We start from the raw sequence: 25,326 nt of genomic DNA on the forward strand, positions 1-25,326 counted from the left end.
AAGGCAAGCGTTAAACCATTGTTTCAATGGGTATAAATAAAGAACAAAGTGTTGATAAATTAATTGTGATGTACAAATTAGGTTTGAGTGTGCTAATGCATCCAGATGTTTGAAGTGTGAGATTGTACTATATGCAAACACGTGTGTGTGTGTGTGTGTGTGTGTGTGTGTGTGTGTGTGTGAATGAATACACACACACACACACACACACACACACACACACACACACACACACACACACACACACACACACACACACACACACACACACACACGTCCACAATTGACGCTGTTGATCGTTAAAAAGCAATTCCTTCAGACAGAAATCCTTTAAACAGCCTTTGGTTTTTGGACTTTGCTATCCCCCTACCCCCTCTCCCCCCCCTGTCTCCTCTCTCCTCAACAGCCACCAACCACTGTTCCTGCCAAAAATAACACGGGAGCGCCACTCGAACCCGCGCCTGGCCACAGAGCTGCCTGGCCGCAAGAGAGGGATCAAAACACACACAAAAAAGGAAACACATCATATTGTGGAGGGAGGGAAAAAAAGAGCGTTCATATAGCTCCACGCTTGACGATATTTACTGATGATTTTGGCAACCAAGGGACCACATATACTAATGCACTGGGCCAGGAGTGGGGTGAAGGAAGGGGAAATTGATGGGGGTTGTGCGTGAGTGTGTGTGTGTGTGTGTGTGTGTGTGTGTGTGTGTGTGTGTGTGTGTGTGTGTGTGTGTGTGTGTGTGTGTGTGTGTGTGTGTGTGTGTGTGTGTGTGTGTGTGTGCGTGTGTGTGTGTGTGTGCGCAAGTGTGTGCGTGTGTGTGTGTGTTTGTCAATGTCTGTGGGTAAATGTCTTACAAAGGGAATGAGAGAAAGAAAGGGGTGAGAGTGAGGAGTGAGAGAGAGAATAAATAAGAATATGTACAGACTTTCATGTATGTGAGCACATATGAGTACAGTCTTGGCATTATTATTTATATTCCACCACATGTATTTACGATTCACTGTAAAATAACTGCATATTGTAGAAACACTAGCCAACGATGGTCATTCAATTGTGGTGTTGGACCAGCAAGTAGGGGTCTGGAGAGCATGGAAAATTAGTGCTGAAGATAATTAAGATGTTGAGGGCTACAATGGGCTACAATGGGCTACAATGGGCTACAATGGGCTACAATGGGCTACAATGGGTACAATGGGCTACAATGGGCTACAATGGGCTACAATGGGCTACAATGGGTACAATGTTATGGGGTCAAACAGTTCAGCTTTCGCAAGCGGGAAAAGGTCCTAGATTTTCTCATGAAATAAAGATCTCAATATCTTTGATGAACTTGGCTCGATTAGTTGTTAAAAACAAAAGCAACAATAGCAACATTATATATTATCTAATTTACGCAAATAAATGTATAAGGTTATATTTACATTTATATATAATTTACAGTTATCGCTAAAATATTATGACATATAGAATGAATGGAGAAATTACCAATTACAGCTGGGCATCCCTGAGGCCCTGGTGGAAATGAAGACTGAAGACCTAGGACCTTCACTGATTTTACAGCGTATAGTTGAATGTCTGTCCCCCCCTTGAGGAATAATCTAGCCATTGCAAATAGGGAGCAACAATACTAAATATTTTAAAAATGATCTAATGTTCTGCATTTTTCTAAACTGATATTAAACTCTAAGCTGCTTCCTAAAATGTATGCCTGCTTTGTGTAAAAGCGGCACCGATTACAACCTAGCACAGTAGGCTTAATATATGAAAATAATGGGTCATTAAATCATTCCTAGACTTCAGATATGTATCCGTGAAATCGTAATATTTATACAATTTACATACATACATACATACATACATACATACATACATACATACATGCATGCATGCATGCATGCATGCATACATACATGCATGCATGCATACATGCATACATGCATACACACACACACACACACACACACACACACACACACACACACACACACACACACACACACACACACACACACACACACACACACACATACACATACACATACACATACACATACACATACACATACACATACACACACACACACACACACACATACACAATAGTGTTTGTTCGTTTTCGGCGAACCCCACCCGCCTGCCAGCGAGCCGGTAGGCTCCCGATGATAAAACAGGTGGCTCCATTTTCGGACGGACCAATGAGAAGCCGGGATCACGACAGCTCTGTGGACGTCAGATTTTATAAAACAACTGCAATTTGGGTCTGCCTGCCGGAGGAGGGTCTCGTTTCCTCTCATGTCGCTCCCTCGGCTCTTAATCAGAAAATCCCATCTAATGAAAGCAAGTGTCTCTTCTGGTGGGGGGGTTCTGCCATCCGAAACCGTTCGGCTCTATCTTTGTAAAATAGGTAATGAACGACGAGTCAGCACCGGACAGCTGCACGAAAAACTCTGGGTGCTCCAGGTAAGAAGTTAACGCACTGCTAGCTACTGTGCCTGAGCTAATGTCCTAGCATAATATAACAGCTAATCATAGCAGATGTGCATGAGCTATTAATTTGTAATTGCACTTGCCACATGGCTTTTGATCACTGCGAACGGACGATACAATCTTCTATGTAACGCTATCTTGGTTAATACGATATCATCAAAAACTCATGATGTATTTTAGCTGATTAGCACACGTGTGTTAAAATACTACTATATTAATATGACATAATGTATGCATCGAACATTCAGTAAACAACATTCATTTAATGAAAGGAAGTTGTATTGCAGTGCATAGCACATCGGTGCAGGCTTGAGGCTACGTGCTACTTCAATGGTTCAAAGTAATGCATGCCATTGAAGGCTGTTTAATTCCCTCTAGTATTGAGCAAATGCTGGCTGTGAATCCCGGAAAGACGCCGATCAGTCTGCTGCAGGAGTATGGAACGCGGATAGGCAAAACCCCAGTGTACGACCTGCTGAAGGCGGAGGGACAGGCCCACCAGCCCAACTTCACCTTCCGAGTCTCCGTTGGTGAGATCAGCTGCACCGGCCAGGGCCCCAGCAAGAAAGCGGCCAAACACAAAGCAGCTGAGGCTGCCCTGAAGATGCTAAAAGGAGGCCTGGGAGGTCTCATTGGAGTTAGCGTCGGAGAAGAGGGGTTTATAAGTGTTGAGGAAGCTGTTGAAGAAGACAGGTTAGCAGAGCATCTAAAGTTCCTCCCTCTTTCGGTTTGAGGAAGTGTGTATTGTGCACTGCAGTGTATACTGTATATGTTCCAGACTTTTACGCCATTATTGGAAGCAATATCATTATGTTAAAGTCCAAGTGAGCATAGTGTTTCTACATACTGATTTGGCTTTGCCGATATGAAATATGTTAACTGGACCTCTTTTGCAGCACCCAAATCGAAATGAAGACATCCAGCACTTCACAGCAGTCAGAATGCAACCCTGTGGGAGCTCTGCAGGTAAACTATGATCACAAATCCAACTCATTAGTATAAATGTGAACACTATAGATTATAGATCTTTCTCATGAAAGCAACATTTAATTGTACATGGAGCTTTCTATCTCTGTGTGCTATCATGTGCCCGTGCATACGTATGCATTTGTGAGTACAAATATTTCCACACGTACAAATGCTCCCCCAAGGAGCTGGTGGTGCAGAAAGGCTGGCGCCTTCCAGAGTACACCGTCACCCAGGAGTCCGGCCCAGCACACCGCAAAGAGTTCACCATGACGTGCCGAGTGGAACGATTTGTAGAAATAGGTAAGAATGACTTCTATGAGTGAACGTGAATACAGTACAGCGTATGTTAATGTATGCCTAGGCATATTTTAAGCGGTGCCTTTTGTGCGGTAGTGAAACAACAGCGTTAGTTGAAATGCCCTGTGATCAGATATTGAACATTTGTTAACAAATGCAGAGATTTGAATAAACAGTCATAACTGCTGTCCATCGATCGTCTGTTCTCTCAGTGAACCATGAGAGGATAAACTTGGCTCAGCCCAACGCAGGACAGCATACAATACAATCCTCTGGTGTGGCTGTGTGACCTAAGGCTCCTGTCCCTCGGCAGGAAGCGGCACGTCCAAGAAGCTGGCCAAGAGGAACGCGGCGGCCAAGATGCTGGCCCGCATCCACGACGTGCCGGTGGACCTGAGGACCCCCAACGAGGCGGATCCTGAGGACGACACCTTCACCATGGTGAGCGACCGGAGACCCCGACCCCCCAGTAACAACACATATGATCCCTCTTATGAACGCTCCATTCAAACAGTCGTACAAATACGATTTTGAGATTCAATTTGGCATGTCGGGAATGGAAGAGCATGCTGAAAATGTAATGGCATTGTTGGGTATACTTTTGTTTTCGTGTTACGTTTATTAGCTTTTTCTGACATTGTGTTTTGTTTTGCCATTATTGTACATTGCTATAATTGGCCTTGACTGCATTTGAAGAAAAACCTCAGTATTTCACGAAGTGAGCATTTCCTCGTCTCAATCCGCAGAACATGGGCAGCCGGGCGGAGTCGGGGAAGTGCAAAGGCCTGGGCTGCACGTGGGACTCGCTGCGGAACTCTGCGGGGGAGAAGATGCTCCAGCTGCGGAGCCACCCCCTGGGCACGGCCCCCGACTGCACCTCCTGCTCCCTGCTGACGGACCTGTCGCTGGAGCAGCGCTTCGACGTCAGCTACCTGGATCTAGGTGAGGATGCTGTCGGCGCAGGGGCCGTGGCGGGCGTTATAGCTCATTGTTCCACTCAACAGTATATTGGTCTTATTTTAAAATAGAAACAGTGTGGTGGACCCAGTAAGTTTCTGAATAGTTTCCCTTTCGGCATTAGCTGAACATAATGTTTTTTTATTAATGTTTACCTCCAAACTTGAATATATATTAATTTTGAGAAGTAAGATCAATGATAATCAAGGAAGTGTATGCTGTTTAAAGATGAGTACCTAATATTAAAAATAATATAATTTATGAAATAAGATGTACTTTATTAATAATGGTATATTAACTACAACACTGGAAGTGTGCATGCAGCCCAGCAGCCGCGTACCAAACATGAATTGGTTAAAGCTGATGCTAGTGCTGATCTCGGTCAATTTTGTCATGTGTTCGTCTTGTTCTTTCAGAGGAGCGCAGTCGGAGCGGCTTCTGCCAATGTCTGGTGGAACTGTCCACCCAACCAATCACGGTGTGCCATGGTTTCGCTCCCAACACGGACGCTGCGCGGGCCAACGCCGCCCACAATGCACTGCAGTACCTCAAGATAATGGCCGGAGGAAAGTGATACGACCACCACCTTGTGCTTTCTTCTTTCTTTCTATTATATTCTGAAACTTATAGTCAACAGCAACAGAGCCATGTTGAAATCCCCCCAATGAAAGCACTTCACCATGCGGATATTGCCTCTTTTGAACTTTTGAACTTCAGTTATTAGAGATGGAACTCAATTCGCCAAATTCCCCCATCGGAGTCTGTCCAATCGATATCTTAACATTTTTAGCCAATGGACCTATGGCTGTACGAAATGTTGACACTGTTGCACAGATGTCTCCAAAAATATCCCATCCCCATGTGAAAACGCGTATTCTAATATGTTCAATCAACAGTTGTCTGCCATTCAGAAAGGAGCAGGGGTCATAGATTTGAAAATAATGAACTCTTGTAAAAATTGTGCTTCCTTCCTTATCTCCACTTCTATAGTCGGATGACATCCAAATCACCAGCCATGTTGCTAAGAGACTTTTCAAGCTGCTAAGACTTTTTCAAGTAGTCCGTTATTTTAAATTCATCCATTTTTAGTCATCTACTGTTCCCCTTTGATTTTAAAGATGTCAAATTAAGAATTCTTAATATACCTTTTTCCTTTAAGTGTCTCCTCTTTAAACGGTTTAGTTAAAATTTGTATTTGATCTATTTATTTGACACTAACTTAAAGCAGCGGTTAGGCTTGCATAGATACACATTTTCCTTGTTACCTCAATGTTGGATTGTTTTTACATTCAAAACCGTTTTTAGATAAAAGTAGGTATTGCTGGCTCCTTGCGCAGTATAGTGTACATTTAAAACCTTTTGTTTAAAGGATTTCAGGATGTATGATTGCATCTACACTGAAGGTTACTAATATTGCATTTCATACTCCTGAAAAACTTCCCAATTGAATCTGGAATTGTTTAAGTTTTAGCATTTAATGGTAGCCATCTATCTATTGGAATCCTTTCAAATCTCTGCATACAATCTAAAAAAGGGCTATTTCTTCTTACCTCCATTAAGAACAATTTGGCCATTAGTTAGTATGGAGTATGTGGACTTTCCTAATTTGTCTCCTAAATACCAATGTGGCATGAACAAATCCATTCTGTCAAGGACCTACGTATGTCTATGACCATGTATGCACTTGCTGTAAACCTTTTTAGAAAGTCCCTATTGTGATGGAGCTACATTTACAAAATGTACTGCATTTCCTTTTGGTCATGAATTCTATTCTTCTTCTTTTTAACAGCAGACCTCAATGTGTGTAGATTAACACCTTTTCTGATGCAAATGTTTTACTTCATGGGCAAACAGTACAGGCGGTGCACCTTAGTGAATCACTGCCTTTTGCACAGCATCTCGCAACCAAGTGTTCCTGAATCTACCTCTAAATGTTAGCAGACACATTGGCACAACTACCGTGCAGTCTTTGACAATGTAAAAATAATTCCTGTTTTTGTTTTTCTAATTTCAGAGTGTTGACTCAATTATGTGAGCTAAATTCTGTTTCCCTTGAAACATTCTGTACCATATTGCAAAATGTAGCAATATAGCCAAAATGTCAAAATGACATTTTATTTTTCGTCACATAAAAGCACTGGGTTTAATTGAGGATGAAATAATTGAAACATGCTGTAATTTGTTTAGTTATAATACTTTTTACATTTTATTCAAATAAATAGTGAATCTTAAACCAATGATGCCATCCAAGGGTCCAGTCTGTTTAGCAGCCCTGTCGGCTCCCACCCCTCTCTGAAGAGCAGCGGACCTCCTCCTCGGCGAAGCCGCTGCTGTCTGACTGCATGCTGTCTCCACGCTCCAACATCGCCGCTGCACCGTGACACATCCAGCACATCCACAGTCAACCCCTGAAAACACACTCCCTGCATGCATCCTATGATTCTGCACTCTATGACCTTTTAAGCGTATACGCCCAATATATAATTATCACCCATGGATTTAATGCGTGTGGATATTAAATTTGTGAAATGGATCGCAATCACAGCGGAAAATCCTACATGCGATGCAATACATTCTGTTGTGAATGAACTGTTTGTCTGGTAGTTCAGTGACATACTGAATGTTCTTCAACACTTTGCGGTTGGTCTGCTCTTGGTCTGTTCTCATCAATAATTGATAAGGGGTTATCTCTTAGTCATTATGCTGTGGCACATGAATGCTAGGATTCTGCCTCTGAGCTGCTGCTACTGTTTCCAACACTTTTTGCAATGACCTACCTTTGCACTGACTTTTTGTTATAGTTATTTGTGTACTTTCGGACTGTCCAAAATCCTCTTCTCCAGCGCTGCTCACCTGATGGAGAAAAAAAGTGACAAGTAGATAAGAACTGTGATGAATTAATGAATGGTGAATCTAAGGCAGTGGAGCCCTATTATTAACATGAAAAAAACCGTACCTCCTCGATTTCAAAAGAGTTCGCCTGGTTTAATTTATTTGAGATGTGCTTCAGTTTCGGATGTTTCAATGGACTGAGTGGCTGCCCTGTCCCTCTGCGGAGAGCCTCCTTGGGACAATTTGAACTGGGATCGAGGCCTTGTGCCGCTAAGGATATGACATGGTCCTCTTCCCAGCCTGTGACCGTGTTGCAACACGATGGGTGAATGCTGCCGGGCACCAGTTGATGTCTTAACGTCAGGCCTCCTCGACTGGCATATTTATTTAAACGGGGATCGGCCGAATCCAATCGACAGACCTTCTCAGCATCGGAGTAGTTCATAGACCATCCTCTGCTTCTGCTTGGTGATGGTTCACAGGTCTTATTGGATCGGTACGGCCCTAAACATGTCCTCACAGGACTGGTCTTCCTCCCCGAAAAGACTTGAGGTAAATGGTTGACGTCGCCGTAGTCTTTCGGTGAACAGCAGACGAGGGCGTGGTGTTGTGAGTTCTCAACTATCGCTGGGAATATGATGTCGTGGCTGACCCTGATTCCCCGGGGGGAATTTGCAGCTGCGTCACCAAGCGATCGTTCCGTCGCATCACGGTTGAGATCCGCCTCTTTGCAAATACGCTGCCACTTTCTTCGAGAAGCAGTTTCCCCTGATTCGGGCCACATGCTGACTGAGTTCACCGACCTGCTCTTGTCAAGGTCTGATGACTCCACTCCAGTCCGATCGGACTCGACCATATCTAATGGCTCGCCGGTCCCCACTCCTTTGTGACACCCCGTGTTGCCTATCTTCTGCTTCGGTACGTCAGTCCCAGTGATCTGCTGCACAGGCTCCTCTTCTTCTTCCTCCTCCTCCTCCTCTTTGTCCATGTGTGGATGGACATCCAGAGACGGCTCCAAGAAATCCAGTTTCTTGGGAGCTCTGATCTTGGCGTTCTCCAAGACGATGTCCACCACCTCGGGCAGCCCGGGGCGGCGCCTCCTCCTGGGCGAGGCCAGAGGGGAGCAGGCGCCGTCGGAGGCCCGCCGGGCGCCGCCGGTGTACAGGCACATCTTGGAGACGGTGTCCTTCAGCCTCTCCACCGGGGAGCGCGGCTCGCTACGGACACTGCTGACGGCGCTGCGGAAGCGGTCCAGCTTCTCCACGGGGGACAGGGCGAGGTTGGGCTCCAGGGGGGCCAGCTTGGTCAGAGGCGTGCGGGACACGTGGGAGAAGAGCGAGTAGAACGCGTTCGCCGTGGCCGTGAGGGCTTCCACTTGTCTGAAACGGCCTGCAGCAAAGAAAAATGGCTAATTATGTGAAAGCTGCCGACATGCATGGGGAATAGTGGATGCATCAGTATTCATGACGATGCAACCCAGTGGGAGCTCAACAGGTAAACTATGATCACGAATCCGCCAATTCAGGAGCTCCCACTGGGTTGCATTCTGACTGCTGAGAAGTGCTGGATGTCTTCCTTTCGATTTGGAAGGTCCATTAACACATTAATAACGGCAAAGCCAAATGAGTATATAGAATCAATACGAAAATATTTCACCATTAGATTGCTTATATTGATATTCAACGTGTTTTTTCCTAATATCAAGAACATACGGTTTCCCTCTGGAAATATGTGTGAAACATTCTCTAATGTGTAAACAGGAATAACATGAAATAAATCAAGGTCAAAGGTCAAACTGTCTTCCTCATAAAATAGACATAATAAAAAAACTAAACCGGCAATAAAAGTGTATGTTGATGTGTCAAAAACTCAAGACAATGGTGTCATCAGTTAAAGTGACACCATCAAGCGAGAATCCCGGCTTGGTTGGAGATGCAAACCCCAGCCGCATCGAGCCAGACGACTAGTAACTACTGTCCAAGGATAGATTGGTGGACAGATCTGTACATCAGTCATCTAGGGGGACACTCCCACTTGTGATCTCACCCAGTCCCAAGAGAGGACCTCTTTTTTAACTGCCTGTAAAGGCTTATCACCCTCAAACCCGTTGGTAAAATAGGGCCCCTTTAATATACTTTGGTTGCAAGTTTGATCCTGCAGAAGTTGGTTGCGTTAACCCTTTCTCCCAAGAATGTATTTGATAAAACAATCCATACAGTATTATAGAATGCCATAGTGTATCCACTTCAAAACTTCCTTTGATGCAGTTTCAGCAGCATAGTTTCACAGCACAGTTTACAGCGGTGGTCTTACTGGCGATGGAGAGGTTGGGGTCCTCCTCTTGTATCCTCTGCAGCTGGGACTGGAGGAAGAGGCGGAAGTTGATGCCCTGGAGCTGGGAGTGGAAGGTGAAGAACCTGGGGGGTACCCGTGCGGGGGGCTGCGGCATGTCGTGGCCGAAGCCCAGCTGGAAGAGCGTCTCCTCCGCGTCCTCCGAGCAAGACTGCAAGACCTCTGACACACTGGTGGGACACACACACACACACACACACACACACACACACACACACACACACACACACACACACACACACACACACACACACACACACACACACACACACACACACACACACACACACACACACACACACACACACACCCCACAATAAGAAAGGTTATGACACGGAGGAAAAGACAGTAAAATGGAAGCAGACCGTCTGGGCTTTTGGTGCTAGCCCCCCTTAGCCCCCCTCCATCTGGTTACGGCCTCACCTTGAGACGGTTTTAATGCTCGAGAAGGACGGACAGCTGGAAGCCATACTGTTTCCGAGGTTCAGAGAAGGTGGCTTCTGCCGTGGATTGCTGCCAATAGCAAACAAACCAATGATGATGAAGAGCTTTTAATGGATACCGCACACACAGCACGTAACTTCATGTATAGGGTTTTGAAAAATATTTTCACATCAGTAGTGGAACTCTTAATCTGTTCATTGGTGTACCCACAGTCCACAGATACAACAATCCTTACAGACTTTTGAAATTTAAACTATAGTTTATATACATAACATAAGGACAGGTTGTCCAGACACTGACCTAGTGCTGGGACTGCTGTTCGATGTGTTGCCCGGAGGTGGCAACAGTGAGAGGCTTCAGTTCAATCCACAACAGAGATGGAAACAAAAAAACATTACAAAAAGGATAGCAGTTCAATGAGATCAATGTGTTTAAAGTTGACGCTTCTTTTTATACAATCAACCTACATTTGGCCAACAAATTCCTCATACTCTAATTTTTGTCTCGATGTGTTCAAACAGACCACTAGTAAATCAAGCAAGCTTACTGCATGCACTAAATTGTGAATGATGTTCATTTTCTAAAGCTGGAATTGTCAACCTCTTGTAAATTAAAATAGAAAAAATAATGCAACTCACCCTACTAGTGATTTACTGTCTCCATGATTGATTGCAGATGCTATAACAGAGTAGAACAAATCTCATTGGGTTTACCTTAGTAAGACCTCAACTACATCATACACATAAGCACAGTTTATATATTGCATGCTACAATATCTATTACTCGTGTTACAGGCTTTTCTGATTATCTTTATGGGATAGTTGCATCTTATTGTTATTGTACATGCATCTTATTGCATGTACATCACTAGGCTTGGATAAGTGTAAACAGTTTGCATGAATTCGATTTACAAACATTTTATTAAGCTCAACTTCTTCACTAATGTGACATAACTTGACAAAGGACCAATTATAACATGAAAGAAAAAAAGTCGAATTTGAACAGCGGAAGAATAAACGTACTTCCTGTTCCCTTAACAGCCTCATGTGGCAATGCAGAATCTAACACAATATCTCTCAATTCAAAAAAAAAAGAATTTCCCTGAATGCAGAACCTCACCCAACATCCTGTACATGTAAATATGGTCTTTTTATCTGCCAGAATGTTGGCCTACGTATAGGATGTAGACAAATGGAGATGGAACATTTAATTTGGGCAATTTGAGTTGCATGACAATAAGATCATTTGAGTGTATGTTTATCAGTTGTTCTAAATAAACATGATGCATGGAATCAAGCACGCAAAACAACACATTCATAGCATAAGCAAAGATAATAAATAAAGGTCATTAATTTTTGTATACAATGCCCTGTAAGATAATTATGGTGTGTGAGTGAGTGATTTTCATGATTTACCAAATTTTATACCTTGTATAAAGTGTGTGTGTGTGTGTGTGTGCGTGCGTGCGTGTGTGCGTGCGTGTGGAGGGGAACTTAGATGTAAGCACTCACCATCAGCACCAAGGCTTAGGTCATCATCACAGCTAGTTTTCCATGTATGCTCTGAAGAAAAGTTAAGTATTTATTTTAAGAGTAATGCAGGCTAAAGCACTTCCAAATCTTTACAAAACATACATGTTATTCATTCCAGGGTTTATTTTCACATATTATATTGTTTAATTGACATTTTGCACTTGTTAATATCTACATGGTTGTATATATATATATATATATATATATATATATATATGTTTACCAATACTTTGTTTAGTTAATCACAAAGCCTGACTGTACTGCTCTGACAAATGTGTACTTTCAACATACCAGCATTTAGGCCACCAGCGTTCTCTGATCCTGTCCCCATCCTGTGAGAGATAGCATAACGATATCAATCTCAAACATTCAGAGTATATATGCTATTCCTCTCAACTCTTCTTCTTATGTAACCACACTCACTAAAAGTTCAGTTATGTAACACAGGCAGAATTTATTTATTATTCCAAAGATAGATATTGTTGAATGTTATCATGGGCTATACAGGTTATACTTTCTGGAATATACTTGATCTTGTCAGTATTTCCATTCATCTATTAAGGTTTTTTTTCTACTGAAAGCTGGTCCTAGTTTCTCTGTAAGACAGTTCTTTAATCAATAGCAATGTCACACACTCACCCACAACCAAGAAGCCAGCTCTCTATCTTTCCATCGCTGCATCCTGTGCAAAATCATGCATGTGAGGGCTTAGTGAGCAATGGCCATATACAATTGACACATATAATAAATGCTACATTTAAGAAGCCCTTTAAATGCTCCATCTTTAATTACCATGAATGTTAAGTCTGCACTGAGCTTAATGAAGAAAATAAAGAACACAATAAATTAACTTATTCCTCCTCAGGAAAAAAAATCCATAGGTTGTTGAACTCTGCAATCAACGTTTTTACTCTATTCCCTTAAATAATCTATACGATTTACAATGGTATATGCAGCATTCTATAATCTAAAAATGCTTTAGCTTAGATGCGTAGCAAACCGACCATCTGAGATGATGCTATTAAATGATGTGGCTGTGGATGAGTGGAGGTTGGAGGATGGGTCACACTGTGGTCCAGGTAGGTCCTGGACGTTCTGGTTGTGCCACGAATCTTTGCTGCTCTGGATCCAGGTTTGATGCCTGACTTTAGAAGAGGGGCTATCCATCTGCCTGGTTCACAAACAATCTCCTGCTGTGTGCCTGTTACTACTAGAAAGATTACAATATTAATAGAAGGAAAATACTTATCATTAAAGGGGTTTAATTCACAGAAAACCCTTAGTCCTACTTAATTGTAATAATTGTAACAACATTAATCATTAAAATGCCCTCTTCTGGTACCAGAGCTGTTATTCAAAACTTGACTTACCTTTCTGGATTGTTGCCGCTGACCGTGTCTACACATTACCACACCTATAGATCTGCCTATGAGACTAGCCAACATTACCTCTGGTTGTTTCTGGTCGTTTCACTTTGAAACTGCAGTTTGTCGTTTCCTGTTCCAACAACATAGATCTCACCACCACTGTTCTGCAATGTATTCTTCCGATGATATCCAGTTTAAATGACACGTGCATGTCTGGTTAAATTGTCGCTACTAAATTGTGGTCAAGAACTGAGTAGTCAACTTTAGTCTAACTGTTTGTCTAATATTAACTAAATACGTGGGAGGAACATCTTCATGCTATGCACATTTGTAAGTTAACAAAAAATGAATCGAACGAATATGCTACAAAAATAGCCATTCGGTAAACCAGGCCTGCACATTTATGGTGCGTGAGTATGTGTAACACGTATGCGTGTATATTTAATGTTATTTATTTTTGCCGGTTTAAGGACACCTCCCACTGAGGGGAATCCTGTTTACATCTGGGCTGAGACAGACAGCCCACTGCATAAGAAATCCTCCCACCCGTGAACGATTTTCTCCTCCCAGCGCGGTAAAAGCCATATGGTTACAGTCAGTGGCTTCATCCCCACCCTGATTACTCCCCCTCTCCCTCTTCCAACCCACTAAAAGCTTCAAGGGAGTGACCAGGAAGGCAACGCTTGGACTTTGCTTTGCTTTTCTTCCCGCCCCTGAATTTCCAATGATGTGTGATGTATACAGCATCGTCTAATGTTTTCTGACCGTGGATTTGGGACACAAGTAGAGCGAAAGTAGAATGATTATGAATGCTGTATTACTAACGTGTTGTAATTAATTATGGCGCCATGGAATTGGAAAACAGGTATTCTTGTCAACGTCAATCAGAAATGAGGCACAACCTACCATTGAATACGCCCAACCCAATTCTCCGCCCGTGTTTGAATTCCATTGGTTGACACAAGGCGTTCACGACAATAACAATTCCCATTGGATTGAACCAACAGTCAATCTTGAAGGCCGTTCAAACGTGTGCGCTTCTTTTGACGCATTTACACAATCAGAAAACACGCAACATTATATCAGGCGGCAGAAATGAGCTGTTCAAAGTGTATTTGTGTCGCTTATTCGGATTGATGCTCAGTCAATGCATTGATAAGTGTCACATCCGAATTAGTGAGCTGCAAAACGAATTAAAGTAGGATATATTTGAGCTGGACTATAAAAATGATAACTATTGTAGGTGATCTGCTACAAACGTATGCTATTTACAAGAAACATGTCGGTGGCTAAACTGCCTAATGTGGATTTACAAATAAGATATGGTAATTATCAATTGGTTATTATTATTACTACATCGTTGTGGTTGTTGTTGTTTTTGTTGTGTCGTAAAGAAGGGCCACAGTATTCACAAATCAAGCGCTCCCCTGTTTCTTCTTCACCGGGAAGCCTATCAAGTTTGTGTGAAGTTGTGAAAAGTTGTCAACCTAAAAAGGAGCTGGAGAAACTCCTCCCGTCTTGAAAATATGAACAGTAAGTTAACTTTTTAAACAGTAGTCTGTAGCAGTGAGAGGAGCTATAAGTAAACTATTAGGATTGAAGAAGTCGTATATCGTTTAACTCCTCCCGAGGGGCATTCAATATGAAATTGTAAGTTTTAAAGCCACCATTTAAACTAGTTTACAAGTAGTCACCCACTTACTTTGGCTAACAATTTTTAGCCAACTAGCTAGTAGCTAACTGTGAGATTTAGCAACTTTTGATGCTTAATGAGTTTCATTTGCAGTCGGACACACCTGGCTTATGTTAGCAGTAGCTGCTGCGATAGCTCCATTTAAACAGTTTTGGTAAATGTATCTCCATATGAGATGAGCTAACCAGCTATCTGCGTATCAAACCAGGTCTTCCCTCGTACACTATTCTGACTTATCCCTGCCGTTCTGGAGCTACTGACCCTTGACCACTACGGTGTCTTTTTTAAGTGAAGGTTCAATTCAAACATAGCCTAAATCGTCTGGATGGCACGTATTTCGTATGCAAGAGCAATCCTCTCATCAACTCTTCTTCCGTAGACCCGCAGCCAGATGAAATGGCCGCTATGGAGAGCGGGGGAGACTTCAACCAAAAGAGAAACACAACTCTACAAGTATGTACACGGTCCACCTTAGTTGTTATATAGCGGAGCCTTTGCTGTGTATCGTTGGTCTCAATGATTCCCTTTCGGCTTCTTCGATGGCCAGTTTATGGTCGATTTAGTTAGACTGATTAGTCGGGCGTGTTGGTATTGGCATGGTTATACGTTAATCGGTTTGGTTTTATAGAAACGGTACAATTTGAGTGTGTGTTGTTGATTTCGAGGAGCACATGTCACCGGGGTGTGGAAAAGGCAGGTAAATTCGCCCACACTGGGTGTTCCCGTCAGGCCCCGCTCTTCATGTGCGTTTTGCTCTGCCCATTTGGCTGTCCTTGGAGGGGGTGGCCTTAGCGGAGTGAGTCAGTTTATAGGGTAAAATAAAGTGTGGGAGGGAGATGGGTGGGATGGGGGAGGGGATGCAGAGTCCCGCCGCTGCTCTCGAAAAAATGTGGTCCCACCCATTCTCCCCCTCTGCTGCCACACACACACCCTCTCATTCTGTCCCCACAACCTGTGTTGCTGGCTGCTTAAATGAGAATCGCTTGACATTGTTGAAGGATTATGTGCATAGTGTTGTATCAACTATCATTTGTAAAAATGTAATAATTAAAAAATGTAATTGAATGTTAATCAGGTATTCCTCGCATATCTTTAGAATTAGGGATTGCATAAGGAAAAGGCTGTGCTCCATTTTAGTGACATTATTGAATGCCGGTTTAGTTTTATTGTAGTACAATTTATGAGTCCATTAACATGGCAAGTCCCCATACATTTTTATAATTTAAATGGATCCCATAACTATTTACAGGAACAGCTGACAAGATTTACCCTGGTCATAGGCCATTCTTATTGAGATATTTTTTTGTATTTTTTTGTATTTTATTGTAAATTTTTTTTTGTCTGTAATAATTGTTTCCTATTTTCTCATGGTTTCTTTCCAAGGACTCCCAGCCATCTTCTCTTGCTCTGTTGGCTGCCACCTGCAGTAGGATGGACACCCCTGGGGAGGGCGATTCTCCTTCAGATCAACAGTCCAACCAGCAGCTGGACTTGGGCCACGGGGTCATGACGTCCAACGGCTGGCAGGTCATCCCCGTCAGCCTCCAGGCGTCCTCCAGCGGCTCCACCGTTTCCACCGACTCCTTAGCCAACTCACTAAAGAACAGGCAGGTGATCTCGACGCCCACGGTGGGGGTCCAGGGACAGCAGCAGTATGTGGTGGCCCAGGCGCCGACGATGCAGGGCCAGCAGGTGCTCACCACTCTGTCCAGCGTCATGCCCAACATCCAGTACCAGGTCATCCCCCAGTTCCAGACTGTGGATGGCCAGCAGTTGCAGTTTGCCCAGGCCCAGCAGGATCCCAATTTGGGAGGAGGGCAGCAGTTCCAGCTTGTGTCGACTGCTAATGGCCAGCAGATCATAACGACCACCAACAGAGCCGGCGGAGGAGGCAACATCCTCACCATGCCCGGTCTCCTACAGGGCGCCATCCCCATCCAAAACCTAGGCTTAGGTGGGGGCCTATTGCAAAACCAGCCTCAGTTCCAGTTGGCTAACATGCCCATGTCCCTCAATGGAAATATCACTCTGCTGCCCGTCAGCACCGGAGCAGGTGGTGCGGATGGCGGCGGGGATGCAGGCATTAATCAGCTGCTGCAGCAACACCAAGCCGTGTCCACCAACGGCGGCACAGGATACCTCTCGGGCACGACCACCGTGACCACGCAGACCGCCAATTCCTATGGCATGGCCCAGGTACAGAACAGCAACGGAGTGGTGTCGTCGTTTCAGCACAATGCGGCGTCGATGGGTGTCCAGCCGGACAACAGAGACGGACAGCAACAGCCTCAGCAGATCCTCATCCAGCCCCAGCAGCTCATCCAGGGCGGGAATTCGCTCCAGACCATCCAAGCCAGCGCCGTCGGGGGACAGGTGTTCGCCACTCAGGACGGTCTTCAGAATGTGCAGATCATGCCCAACACGGGCCCCATCTTCCTGCGCACCGTGGGCGCCAACGGCCAGGTGAGCTGGCAGACCATCCAGCTGCAGAGCCCGATGGGGGGGCAGATCACGCTGGCCCCGGTGCAGTCCCAGGGAGCCACGGTCAACACGGTGCAGATCCCCGGCCTGCAGACCATCAACCTCAACACGCTCGGCAGCTCAGGGCTGCAGATGCACCAGCTGCAGGGACTTCCCATCACCATCGCCAACCCATCAGGTCAGTGTGTCCACTGGGCCGGGTCTTGAGCCATGGCTAGTTTTCCTAGATGGCAAAACAAACTCAAATTATATTGTACTGGTTGAGCCCAGTCCATCTTGGCCCATAATGCTGAATGGCCACATTTGATATCTTCATTGTATGTCAGTGGCATGACTGGTTTAACCAGTTTGGCCTGTTGTGTTGGTATCCACATTTGACGGTTTGATCTGAACGTGACAGTTGGACTACGAGAGCAGGTTATTGAGTAGGTATTATTTTCCATTGCAGTATTTTTTAGCTACAGCTATCTCTGTGCCCTAAGGGGTGTAACTGGTTCACGCCCATCGTACAGTAGTTCTTATCAGGTCCGAAGCGCTCTCCAGTAATTAGTTCATAAATCTGGCCCTGCCCATTTGCCCGCTGTCTGCCAACTTCTTACTCCAGTTTACTTCTAATGAACCATATATGCCTCATCTGATTGAACATTAATAGTATTCAGCTGTTATCATATGACTTCACCATGACTAGTTCTACGCATCCTTTTTTCTTTCGTCCTGATCATGAAATCTTGTGGCTAACATTGGCCACAAAGTATTTTACTTTCACTACGTGCAAATGTCCAATGCAACTATTGAAAATACATGAAATCAATAAAAAAAAGTTTCAACCATAATGTTCTGAAGACCTTTTTCCCCCCATTGAATTGTTCTGGTTATGTCTCCATGGATACAGGCGATAATGCGCAGACGGGGGGAGAGAGTCTGGACGACAGCACCGCCATGGACGAGGAAGACGTCAGCCCAACCCCTCAAGGAAGACGCAACCGCAGGGAGGCGTGCACCTGTCCTTTCTGCAAAGACGGGGAGGGCCGGTACGTGACCTGCCTTACCTGTCATCTTAGTTTGACGCCATCGCTGGCCTCTTTTATGAAAGATGATACAATGGTTCGATCTAACCCAGGAGCTATGCATGAAAGTGTTGCATGGCGTTTACTTAGGACCCGCTCCGCCGGAGCGTTTCAGCGTCACGCCAGGAGCATATAGGCCAATATAGAATAAGTAGCTAGGAGTGCTCAGCTCTATAGGGTTTGTCCTTGTTGTGTCGAACAAACGCAAGTGGATCGTGCATACAGTACATGATTAGTCATTTAAACTTCCAACCGAACTCACCTGAGGCTCAAATGACCGCACCAATTGTCCTCCATATGTTTCATTTCTTTAAATTGCCCTTGTATAAACAATGTCTGGGGTCGTACAACTCGCTGTGTTTCTCTACCTTATCCGTGATTGCAAATTGAAACTTACGAGAAGATGCAAAGTAAACAAGAGGTTCATAGTCTGTGGAGGGACACAGGGTAGAAGTTATAAGAGGGGCCTACATAACTACTTATTTCATTGTATTTGGTATGGGGGCGCCACATGATCCCTATGGTGAAATCATAATGCAGTGAAGGCGGACTAGCATGCCATTGTTGGCAGGTTGTAAGAGTGCAAAATATGACGACGGGTGAAGATATTTATTAACAGATTTTAAAAGGGCATGTTTCCCCCTGCAATGTGCAACTACATTGTAGTAATCAATGCATTATTTAATTAATTGACACACCAACATGGGTTCTTCCTTCGAAGACAGTTTATTCACAGAACGACACGTCAACGTGTATGGAAATAGATTACCTCAAGCCTATTTGAGCATTTTGCTACTTGTCAGTGTAGCAGCTCTCATTGATTGGGCGGGAAGGCTATGTGATGTTTGCAGCACCAGTCTAGCAGGGGGTAAACTGAAATATTCGTTTTCAAATTGCTTCCAGGATTAGTCGGCCTGATCAACAACGCTGCGCCGTTAATTCTTTTATTTGTATTTTTTTGTCTTTTACTTGTGAAGCACTTCAACCACAGAGCGGCAGCCCTGAGTAATTACTTGATGTACAAAGCAGCGTCAAACTCCAGTTTTGATTTGAGTTTTTCTAGCTACTACAGGTTGGCTAATCGTTCCTCCTCCCAATGTGGCGCGGTCACCGAGTGACGCCCTTTCTTGTCCACTCCACAGCAACGACCCCACCAAGAAGAAACAGCACATCTGCCACATCCCGGGCTGCAACAAGATCTACGGCAAGACGTCCCACCTCAGAGCCCACCTGCGCTGGCACACGGGGGAGCGGCCGTTCATTTGCGGCTGGTCCTTCTGTGGCAAGCGCTTCACACGCTCCGACGAGCTCCAGCGCCACAAGAGAACGCACACAGGTCAGCTTTTACACCACGACGGCATTGTAGGGGAAACCTTTTAAGTTCTGGCTTGTATTTGTCTGGGGTCAAAAGGTAGCAATGGTGTTTCTAGTTCTGACGGCTTGGACTATCGCGGTGCTAACAAGTGCGTTTGTTTTGCCATGCAGGTGAGAAGAAGTTCCTTTGCACAGAGTGTCCGAAGCGCTTTATGCGCAGCGATCACCTCTCCAAGCACATCAAGACCCACATCAACAAGAAGGCGGCGTCGGCAGCCACTGGCACCGCGGTCTCGGTCGACGGCGGTTCGCCGGCAGCCGGCTCAGAGGCCGGTGCCGACGCGGTGTCGGGCAACGAGCAGCACACCCTCGTCACCATGGAAACCCTGTCGGCCGAGAGCATAGCGCGTTTGGCCAGCAGCGGCGTCAGCGTGCTGCAGGTGGACCTTCACCAGATGAACGGCACCAGCTTCTGAGAGGAGCGGGAAGAGGAGACGTTGGTTGGGGCTCCAGAGAGGATCTGACTTGAGGCTCACATCGGAGGGGCTTCAGGGCGAAAGAGGACGGGGTTGTGAATCCACACCGCAAAATGGACCCTGTTTCTCTTGGCGCTAAGGCGGGAAGAGCGGACGGTCACTATTTTAAGTATCTATGGCATTTATCAGGTCTGGGTGAGTAGAGTGGAGGGGTTCGTCATTGTTGGCTTTAATGACATTGTTCTCTTTTAAAGTCAAACTATCGTTGTCATAAAGGGAAATGGCACTACAAAGCCCATGCAACAGCCAAATTCACTTCTTTAGAGATTGCAATAAAACATACACATTTGATGTATTCAGAAGGTATCATGCGACCAGCCTTTACAGCCTTGTTTGCGAAAAGGTAACACTATGGTTCTATGTCAGGCTTAACATGTTTAGACTTTGAGGCCTTTTCAGCGACCCATTGATCTCAGGTGTTTTCTAGTCGGTGACCGACCCACAGCTTGTGTAAAATAATCTACCTAGGGAATGACTTGTTGGAGCCATAATTTAAGCAATATTTGGTTGTCAGGGTTCGCCAATTGCCTAGAGTCATGCTTAAAAATTACAACCTGTACAACACATTGGATGATGATCAATGAATTGAGGATTTGTGTGAGCATTTAGGAATACTGAAATCCTTGAGACCCTGTGGTACACTTAAAGCCATCATTCTTTGATATGTCCATGGCAATTGCAACCATTTTTTGTGTATTGTATTTTCAAATAATATAAAGGCCTCTTGACTTGGAGAGGATCACATTTAGTTGCAAGAGATTCTTTATGAGCCTACCATACAATCTTATGTTACTGTTGCATTACAATTCTAGATTTTGTTTTGGAACTCCTAGGCCTTCTATTATGCGAACATGTTCTTTATTCTATAAAGTATATATCTTCCAAGTACATTCAGTTTGTTCTGAAGCGTCGTTATCACCTTGGTTCTGGACTAGGCTGAAGGTATGACAAGTCATACCCCACCCCCCTCCTCCTTCCCCTGAAAAGTTGTTTAGTTTAATCTCAATTTGAGGATTTGTGTCCAATGTCATCCAGATGGTGTAACTAAGCTCAAACCAAAGGTTCATCTTATTTGTCCACGAGAGGAATTAATTATGTTGTTTCCTTGGTTTGTGAGGGTTTGAAACAATGTTGGCTCTTATAAATGCAGACTCGGAACTGGAAAGCTCAGCATTAGGCGGATGCACATTTTCTTGTCAAATTTGATTCAGGGGTCTAGGGTGATTTTACTCAATGTTTAATTGAATACTTTGTCAAATGTAATTATAATTTGTAACCTCAAACTCTTTTTACTAAGTTGATGGAAAAGTGCCCTTATGCATCATGTTTTGTTTTAATGGGGGAGGGTTTTTATATTGTGTATACTTCTACAAATGCCAACCGCTGGATTAAAATTATGACTTAAGTCACATTGTCACCTGTCAAATTCACCACATAAAAAGACCAAGAAGTTTAATTAAAACAAGTTTATTACAAATTAAACAATCACATTCAATTTAAACGAGAACAATATAATTAAAAGGCTAGTTATCCTTTTGTAATTAAAACCAAATCACAAATCGTCATCTTCCTCCCCATTCTTCAGTTTGTCAGTGAGGCTAGGTAGGAGGAAAAGTTAAATAAAAAAAGATCTTTGAGCAAATGGTTTTATTCCCTACACTAGCTTAACGTTAAGCACCCGTGTTGCATACATGATCACTTCCTAACCCCAAGCCCCTGAAGTTTAAAGGCTTTAACTCTGGACTCTGGAAGACAGTCCTATGTGGAATCTGAATAAAATAAGTGAATTTAGATAAATTGCAATACAAGTAAGGTCATGTAGAACTACCAAGCGGTGTTTCCATGAACAGGGTCTGTAAGGCCAAACACCCACCTGCTGAGGTAGGAGTGGACATCGGAGAAGCCTCGGTCCTGCGCCAGGGGGAAGAGGATGCCTGTGGGACAGCGGCCCTCCCTCTGCCGGCAGAAGCTGCAGTTGCAGATGCCCCGACACATTGGACAATGCCACTCCTACAGGATACAGACATTAGGACATTGTTCAAGTTCAACGCACAACATGACTGTTAATTGCTTAGGTCTACATTGTGGCTGCATCCCACATTTTTTTTACAGCACACAAACCACTAAAATGACATCCATTATCGTCAAAAGAAAGTATGGAGAAAAGTGTAAAAACAAGTGCAATCATAATGTTTGCATATCACCGGATCAAGCAGAGCCTTTTTGACTTCTTCTCCATATCGGTTTTTCAGACATGGCCCACAGAACTGCCCGTGAATCCCGCGACACGCCTCATTGCGGCAACATGTCTTTGTGTCAATGGTCTTCTGCCGACACTGGTGACAGGTAGTGCCCTGGAAAAGCACCTTTATTGTCAGTTATCCTCTAACAGTTGCGTGTCAAAACCCGGTCTTGAAAGCTGATAACGAAACAATTTATTATTTATTTATTATTTATTAAGTGCTCTAGGATCATGTGACAAAATAAGATGGACAGAGTACAGATAGGATCTGGAAGACATAACATTTCCTTGAGTGAATTACATAGTTGAATCCCAGAGGTATGGGTCATGATCTCAAAGAACATCAAATTCTACTCCACAACTAGAGCTATACACAAGTGACTACATGGGATTAGGTTTCTTAATCCTCATGAAGTGACCATTATTTAGCTCCAATTGTTGAGTTGTTCATTTCATGAAATTCGTTTTTTTTTTTAAACATTTTTACATTGACTCTGTCGTAGACCTTCTCCGTCATTTGGTCCGCCACCAGCTGGAGTTCCCCCTCAGTGATGTCCTCCACCGGCCGCACCACGTGGGGTCTGGTCTGGCTGGGCCGCGTCATGCGGCGGCGCGGGGCGTGGCGTACCTATGGACGGGCACAACAAACAAACACTTGTTTATGAAGAGGTGAATAATGCAATGGCAGAATAAAATGTATGTGGATGCGAAGACATCAGTAGTGGCTGCACCAACCCATCCCACAGAAGAGTGAATATAATATATTTGGATGGTTTTCTGATATTATTATTAGTAGTAGTAGTAGTAGTAGTATTATATCAATCCTAACCCGAACCCTAACATTGAGAGCCAAGTGTACGATAAAAAAGGTAAAGTTGAGATAAGTGTTGCTGACTTCCAGCAGCTCGTCCTCCAGGCTGGGCTCCAGCTTGGGGTCCCGGGGGCCCGAGGGGTCCTCACAGACCCCCATGGAGCGGGTCTGCCTCCGGGTGGCTCTCTCTGGGTTCCTCCGTGACTCCCCGACGGCGTTACCGGACCGAGGTGTCTTCTGTAAGAACAAATTAACAAGATCAGCATCAACCTGGTCTATCGAACAAGGAACAGAGTGGAGGAAACGACAATGACATTCGTGAGAGGGAGGGAGGGTCTCTGGGGGAGTGTCATACTGCTGAAAGTGTTGTTGTGGTTTTTGGGCAGAATATCCGTGTTCACTTTATCATAAATCGGGGCACGTTGTAGGTCCGTGTTGGTTCTTAATGTGTTTGCACGCACAGCTCCTTTCTCTTTGGCTTTTTTGGCGTTTGGTGTGTGTGCTGTCAGAATCCCCGCGCCTCCGGGCATCTTCTGCAGATCTGCCATCAGCTGAGCCAACTGTAAAAGAAGAAAACACGACAAGCTCAGCATAGAGAATGATTTTAGAGTGACCATGAACACAACACAAAATACAGGGATGTCTTCAGTTCTGAAAGTCTTTTCATGTCCGTTTTCCTAAAATGCATTATGCAAAACAAAATGCTGTATGCAAATGTTTTTTTCTACAATGTGTGTGTGTGTGTGTGTGTGTGTGTGTGTGTGTGTGTGTGTGTGTGTGTGTGTGTGTGTGTGTGTGTGTGTGTGTGTGTGTACCATCGCTTTGTTGTCCTTGATGGTCCGGGCCCTCTTGGATAGGAAGGTTTCCTTTTCGTCACCCTCTGAATCTGAACCACATTTAACAGATAAAGGGGCCATGGCCTGCTCTTCCTCTTCATTCTTCACACGCCTCTTCTTCCTTGGATTAGCCATTTTCTTCTTAACAACTAGTTCTTCTGTCTCTTCGTCCTTGCTCACCTTGCCATCCTCTTGATTCGAGTGAGATGTGTGGGAATGCAGGCGGAGGGACACCCTCAGAGTGAATGGCTGAGCACCACCAAACCGTTCAGAGGTAATGTTGTTCTTGTTGAGGGATTGATGAGGAATGGCCTCCAACCCATCATCAAAGCCTGCATTCTGGTGGCCACAGAGGTAGGTTTTACAAAACATTACAATTTTTGATGCAACTCACGTTAACCTAAAGCCATTGCTTCTTTCCTAGAAATGTGTTTTGTTTTAGTAAGTGTTGGAATTGATTCAACTGAATAGAATATGAAGACATGTTAAATATATCGAAGTAGGCGTCTCCCACGTGGTTTACCTGTTTGTACCGGTAGCCTGGTTCATTTTCAGAAAACCCATGAAATGTTTGATCATTTTCAGACTCCTCTGCAAATATATCTGCGAGCTCTTTTGGGAGGGAGGGTATTGTCGAAAGATCTTCCTAAAATTAGTGAAATACGTTATACGAGCAGCCCATTGAATTCCACGTTTATTTCTATCAATTAATTGCATTTGCTCCAGCCGGATTTATTTTGAGACAGGTAGATTTGGCAAACATTACCGTTTTGTCCATCGTAATCTTCAATTCCGTGTTATATCCGCAGGATTGCCGAAGTCCTGATTTAAAAGTACCGCCTTTCTGCAGGTAGTGGTTACGATTAGCAAAAATCAGAATTGGGTGTGCATGTTTTGTTTACTGACTACGCACAGGCGGACGTGACTTTCATTGTTAATAAACAACCCCGCCCGCCTGGTTCATCCCTGCCTAGACAAACTAGGTCACATAAACAAGAGCAGACTTTGCTGATCTTTTCATTATTTGTAATTTCTACAAAATGTTGGAACATTTAAAATGAACAATGTTGTATTAAGAATCAACGTTAAATTGTTGATTTTGAAG

At 44.1% G+C, this 25,326-nt stretch overlaps 4 protein-coding genes across 8 annotated transcripts; 2 read left to right on the forward strand and 2 right to left on the reverse strand.

Moving 5' to 3' along the window:
• Positions 1 to 2,200: 2,200 nt before the first annotated feature.
• On the forward strand, positions 2,201 to 6,951 carry tarbp2 (TAR (HIV) RNA binding protein 2). Of its 2 annotated transcripts, none has more exons than XM_060070136.1 (7): positions 2,201 to 2,464; positions 2,870 to 3,184; positions 3,388 to 3,457; positions 3,643 to 3,760; positions 4,071 to 4,198; positions 4,504 to 4,699; positions 5,131 to 6,951. In XM_060070136.1, the coding sequence occupies exons 1-7, from the start codon at positions 2,412 to 2,414 to the stop codon at positions 5,286 to 5,288; spliced, it is 1,038 nt and encodes a 345-aa protein (XP_059926119.1). In that variant the 5' UTR covers positions 2,201 to 2,411; the 3' UTR covers positions 5,289 to 6,951. The 2 variants fall into 2 exon arrangements, with proteins under 2 accessions (XP_059926119.1, XP_059926118.1); XM_060070135.1 differs by having other exon boundaries at positions 2,224 to 2,464; positions 4,053 to 4,198.
• Positions 6,507 to 14,140, reverse strand: tespa1 (thymocyte expressed, positive selection associated 1). Of its 3 annotated transcripts, none has more exons than XM_060070129.1 (12): positions 13,788 to 14,140; positions 12,879 to 13,084; positions 12,514 to 12,556; positions 12,166 to 12,206; positions 11,854 to 11,904; positions 10,981 to 11,020; positions 10,643 to 10,696; positions 10,322 to 10,411; positions 9,860 to 10,068; positions 7,671 to 8,935; positions 7,492 to 7,567; positions 6,507 to 7,084 (listed from the first exon to the last, which is right to left on the reverse strand). In XM_060070129.1, exons 2-12 carry the CDS (start codon positions 13,039 to 13,041, stop codon positions 6,978 to 6,980), a joined length of 2,139 nt encoding a protein of 712 aa, XP_059926112.1. In that variant the 5' UTR covers positions 13,042 to 13,084; positions 13,788 to 14,140; the 3' UTR covers positions 6,507 to 6,977. The 3 variants fall into 3 exon arrangements, with proteins under 3 accessions (XP_059926112.1, XP_059926113.1, XP_059926111.1); XM_060070130.1 differs by lacking the exon at positions 13,788 to 14,140 and adding an exon at positions 13,245 to 13,774 and having other exon boundaries at positions 12,879 to 13,081; XM_060070128.1 differs by lacking the exon at positions 13,788 to 14,140 and adding an exon at positions 13,245 to 13,774.
• Positions 14,141 to 14,263: 123 nt separating this feature from the next.
• sp1 (sp1 transcription factor) lies at positions 14,264 to 21,741 on the forward strand. Of its 2 annotated transcripts, none has more exons than XM_060070131.1 (6): positions 14,264 to 14,774; positions 15,314 to 15,387; positions 16,318 to 17,593; positions 18,308 to 18,446; positions 19,625 to 19,818; positions 19,968 to 21,741. In XM_060070131.1, exons 1-6 carry the CDS (start codon positions 14,768 to 14,770, stop codon positions 20,270 to 20,272), a joined length of 1,995 nt encoding a protein of 664 aa, XP_059926114.1. In that variant the 5' UTR covers positions 14,264 to 14,767; the 3' UTR covers positions 20,273 to 21,741. The 2 variants fall into 2 exon arrangements, with proteins under 2 accessions (XP_059926114.1, XP_059926115.1); XM_060070132.1 differs by having other exon boundaries at positions 14,754 to 14,891.
• Positions 21,742 to 21,783: 42 nt separating this feature from the next.
• On the reverse strand, positions 21,784 to 25,146 carry LOC132471109 (cell division cycle-associated protein 7-like). Its single transcript, XM_060070134.1, has 9 exons — positions 24,988 to 25,146; positions 24,745 to 24,867; positions 24,201 to 24,560; positions 23,847 to 23,945; positions 23,470 to 23,622; positions 23,062 to 23,202; positions 22,537 to 22,686; positions 22,206 to 22,342; positions 21,784 to 21,930 (listed from the first exon to the last, which is right to left on the reverse strand). The coding sequence occupies exons 1-9, from the start codon at positions 24,997 to 24,999 to the stop codon at positions 21,885 to 21,887; spliced, it is 1,221 nt and encodes a 406-aa protein (XP_059926117.1). The 5' UTR covers positions 25,000 to 25,146; the 3' UTR covers positions 21,784 to 21,884.
• Positions 25,147 to 25,326: the final 180 nt, after the last annotated feature.

The sequence above is a fragment of the Gadus macrocephalus genome, chromosome 13, assembly GCF_031168955.1.
Source record: "Gadus macrocephalus chromosome 13, ASM3116895v1".
NCBI classification, from domain to species: domain Eukaryota; kingdom Metazoa; phylum Chordata; class Actinopteri; order Gadiformes; family Gadidae; genus Gadus; species Gadus macrocephalus.

What these genes read in the sequence shown, in the direction of transcription:
- tarbp2 (XM_060070135.1), top strand. Translation starts at nt 2,412, where the DNA reads ATGAACGACGAGTCAGCACCGGACAGCTGCACGAAAAACTCTGGGTGC. An exon ending in ACCCTGTGGGAGCTCTGCAG is followed by an intron (nt 3,458 to 3,642) that starts GTAAACTATGAT and finishes TGCTCCCCCAAG; the next exon opens with GAGCTGGTGGTGCAGAAAGG. An exon ending in AGGACGACACCTTCACCATG is followed by an intron (nt 4,199 to 4,503) that starts GTGAGCGACCGG and finishes CTCAATCCGCAG; the next exon opens with AACATGGGCAGCCGGGCGGA.
- tespa1 (XM_060070129.1), bottom strand. Translation starts at nt 13,041, where the DNA reads ATGGATAGCCCCTCTTCTAAAGTCAGGCATCAAACCTGGATCCAGAGC. An exon ending in CCTAAGCCTTGGTGCTGATG is followed by an intron (nt 11,021 to 11,853) that starts GTGAGTGCTTAC and finishes ACTCTGTTATAG; the next exon opens with CATCTGCAATCAATCATGGA. An exon ending in ACTCTTTTGAAATCGAGGAG is followed by an intron (nt 7,568 to 7,670) that starts GTACGGTTTTTT and finishes TTTCTCCATCAG; the next exon opens with GTGAGCAGCGCTGGAGAAGA.
- sp1 (XM_060070131.1), top strand. An exon ending in AGAGAAACACAACTCTACAA is followed by an intron (nt 15,388 to 16,317) that starts GTATGTACACGG and finishes TTTCTTTCCAAG; the next exon opens with GACTCCCAGCCATCTTCTCT. An exon ending in CACCATCGCCAACCCATCAG is followed by an intron (nt 17,594 to 18,307) that starts GTCAGTGTGTCC and finishes CCATGGATACAG; the next exon opens with GCGATAATGCGCAGACGGGG.
- LOC132471109 (XM_060070134.1), bottom strand. An exon ending in CAGGCTACCGGTACAAACAG is followed by an intron (nt 24,561 to 24,744) that starts GTAAACCACGTG and finishes TGTGGCCACCAG; the next exon opens with AATGCAGGCTTTGATGATGG. An exon ending in AGGTCTACGACAGAGTCAAT is followed by an intron (nt 22,687 to 23,061) that starts GTAAAAATGTTT and finishes GTGCTTTTCCAG; the next exon opens with GGCACTACCTGTCACCAGTG.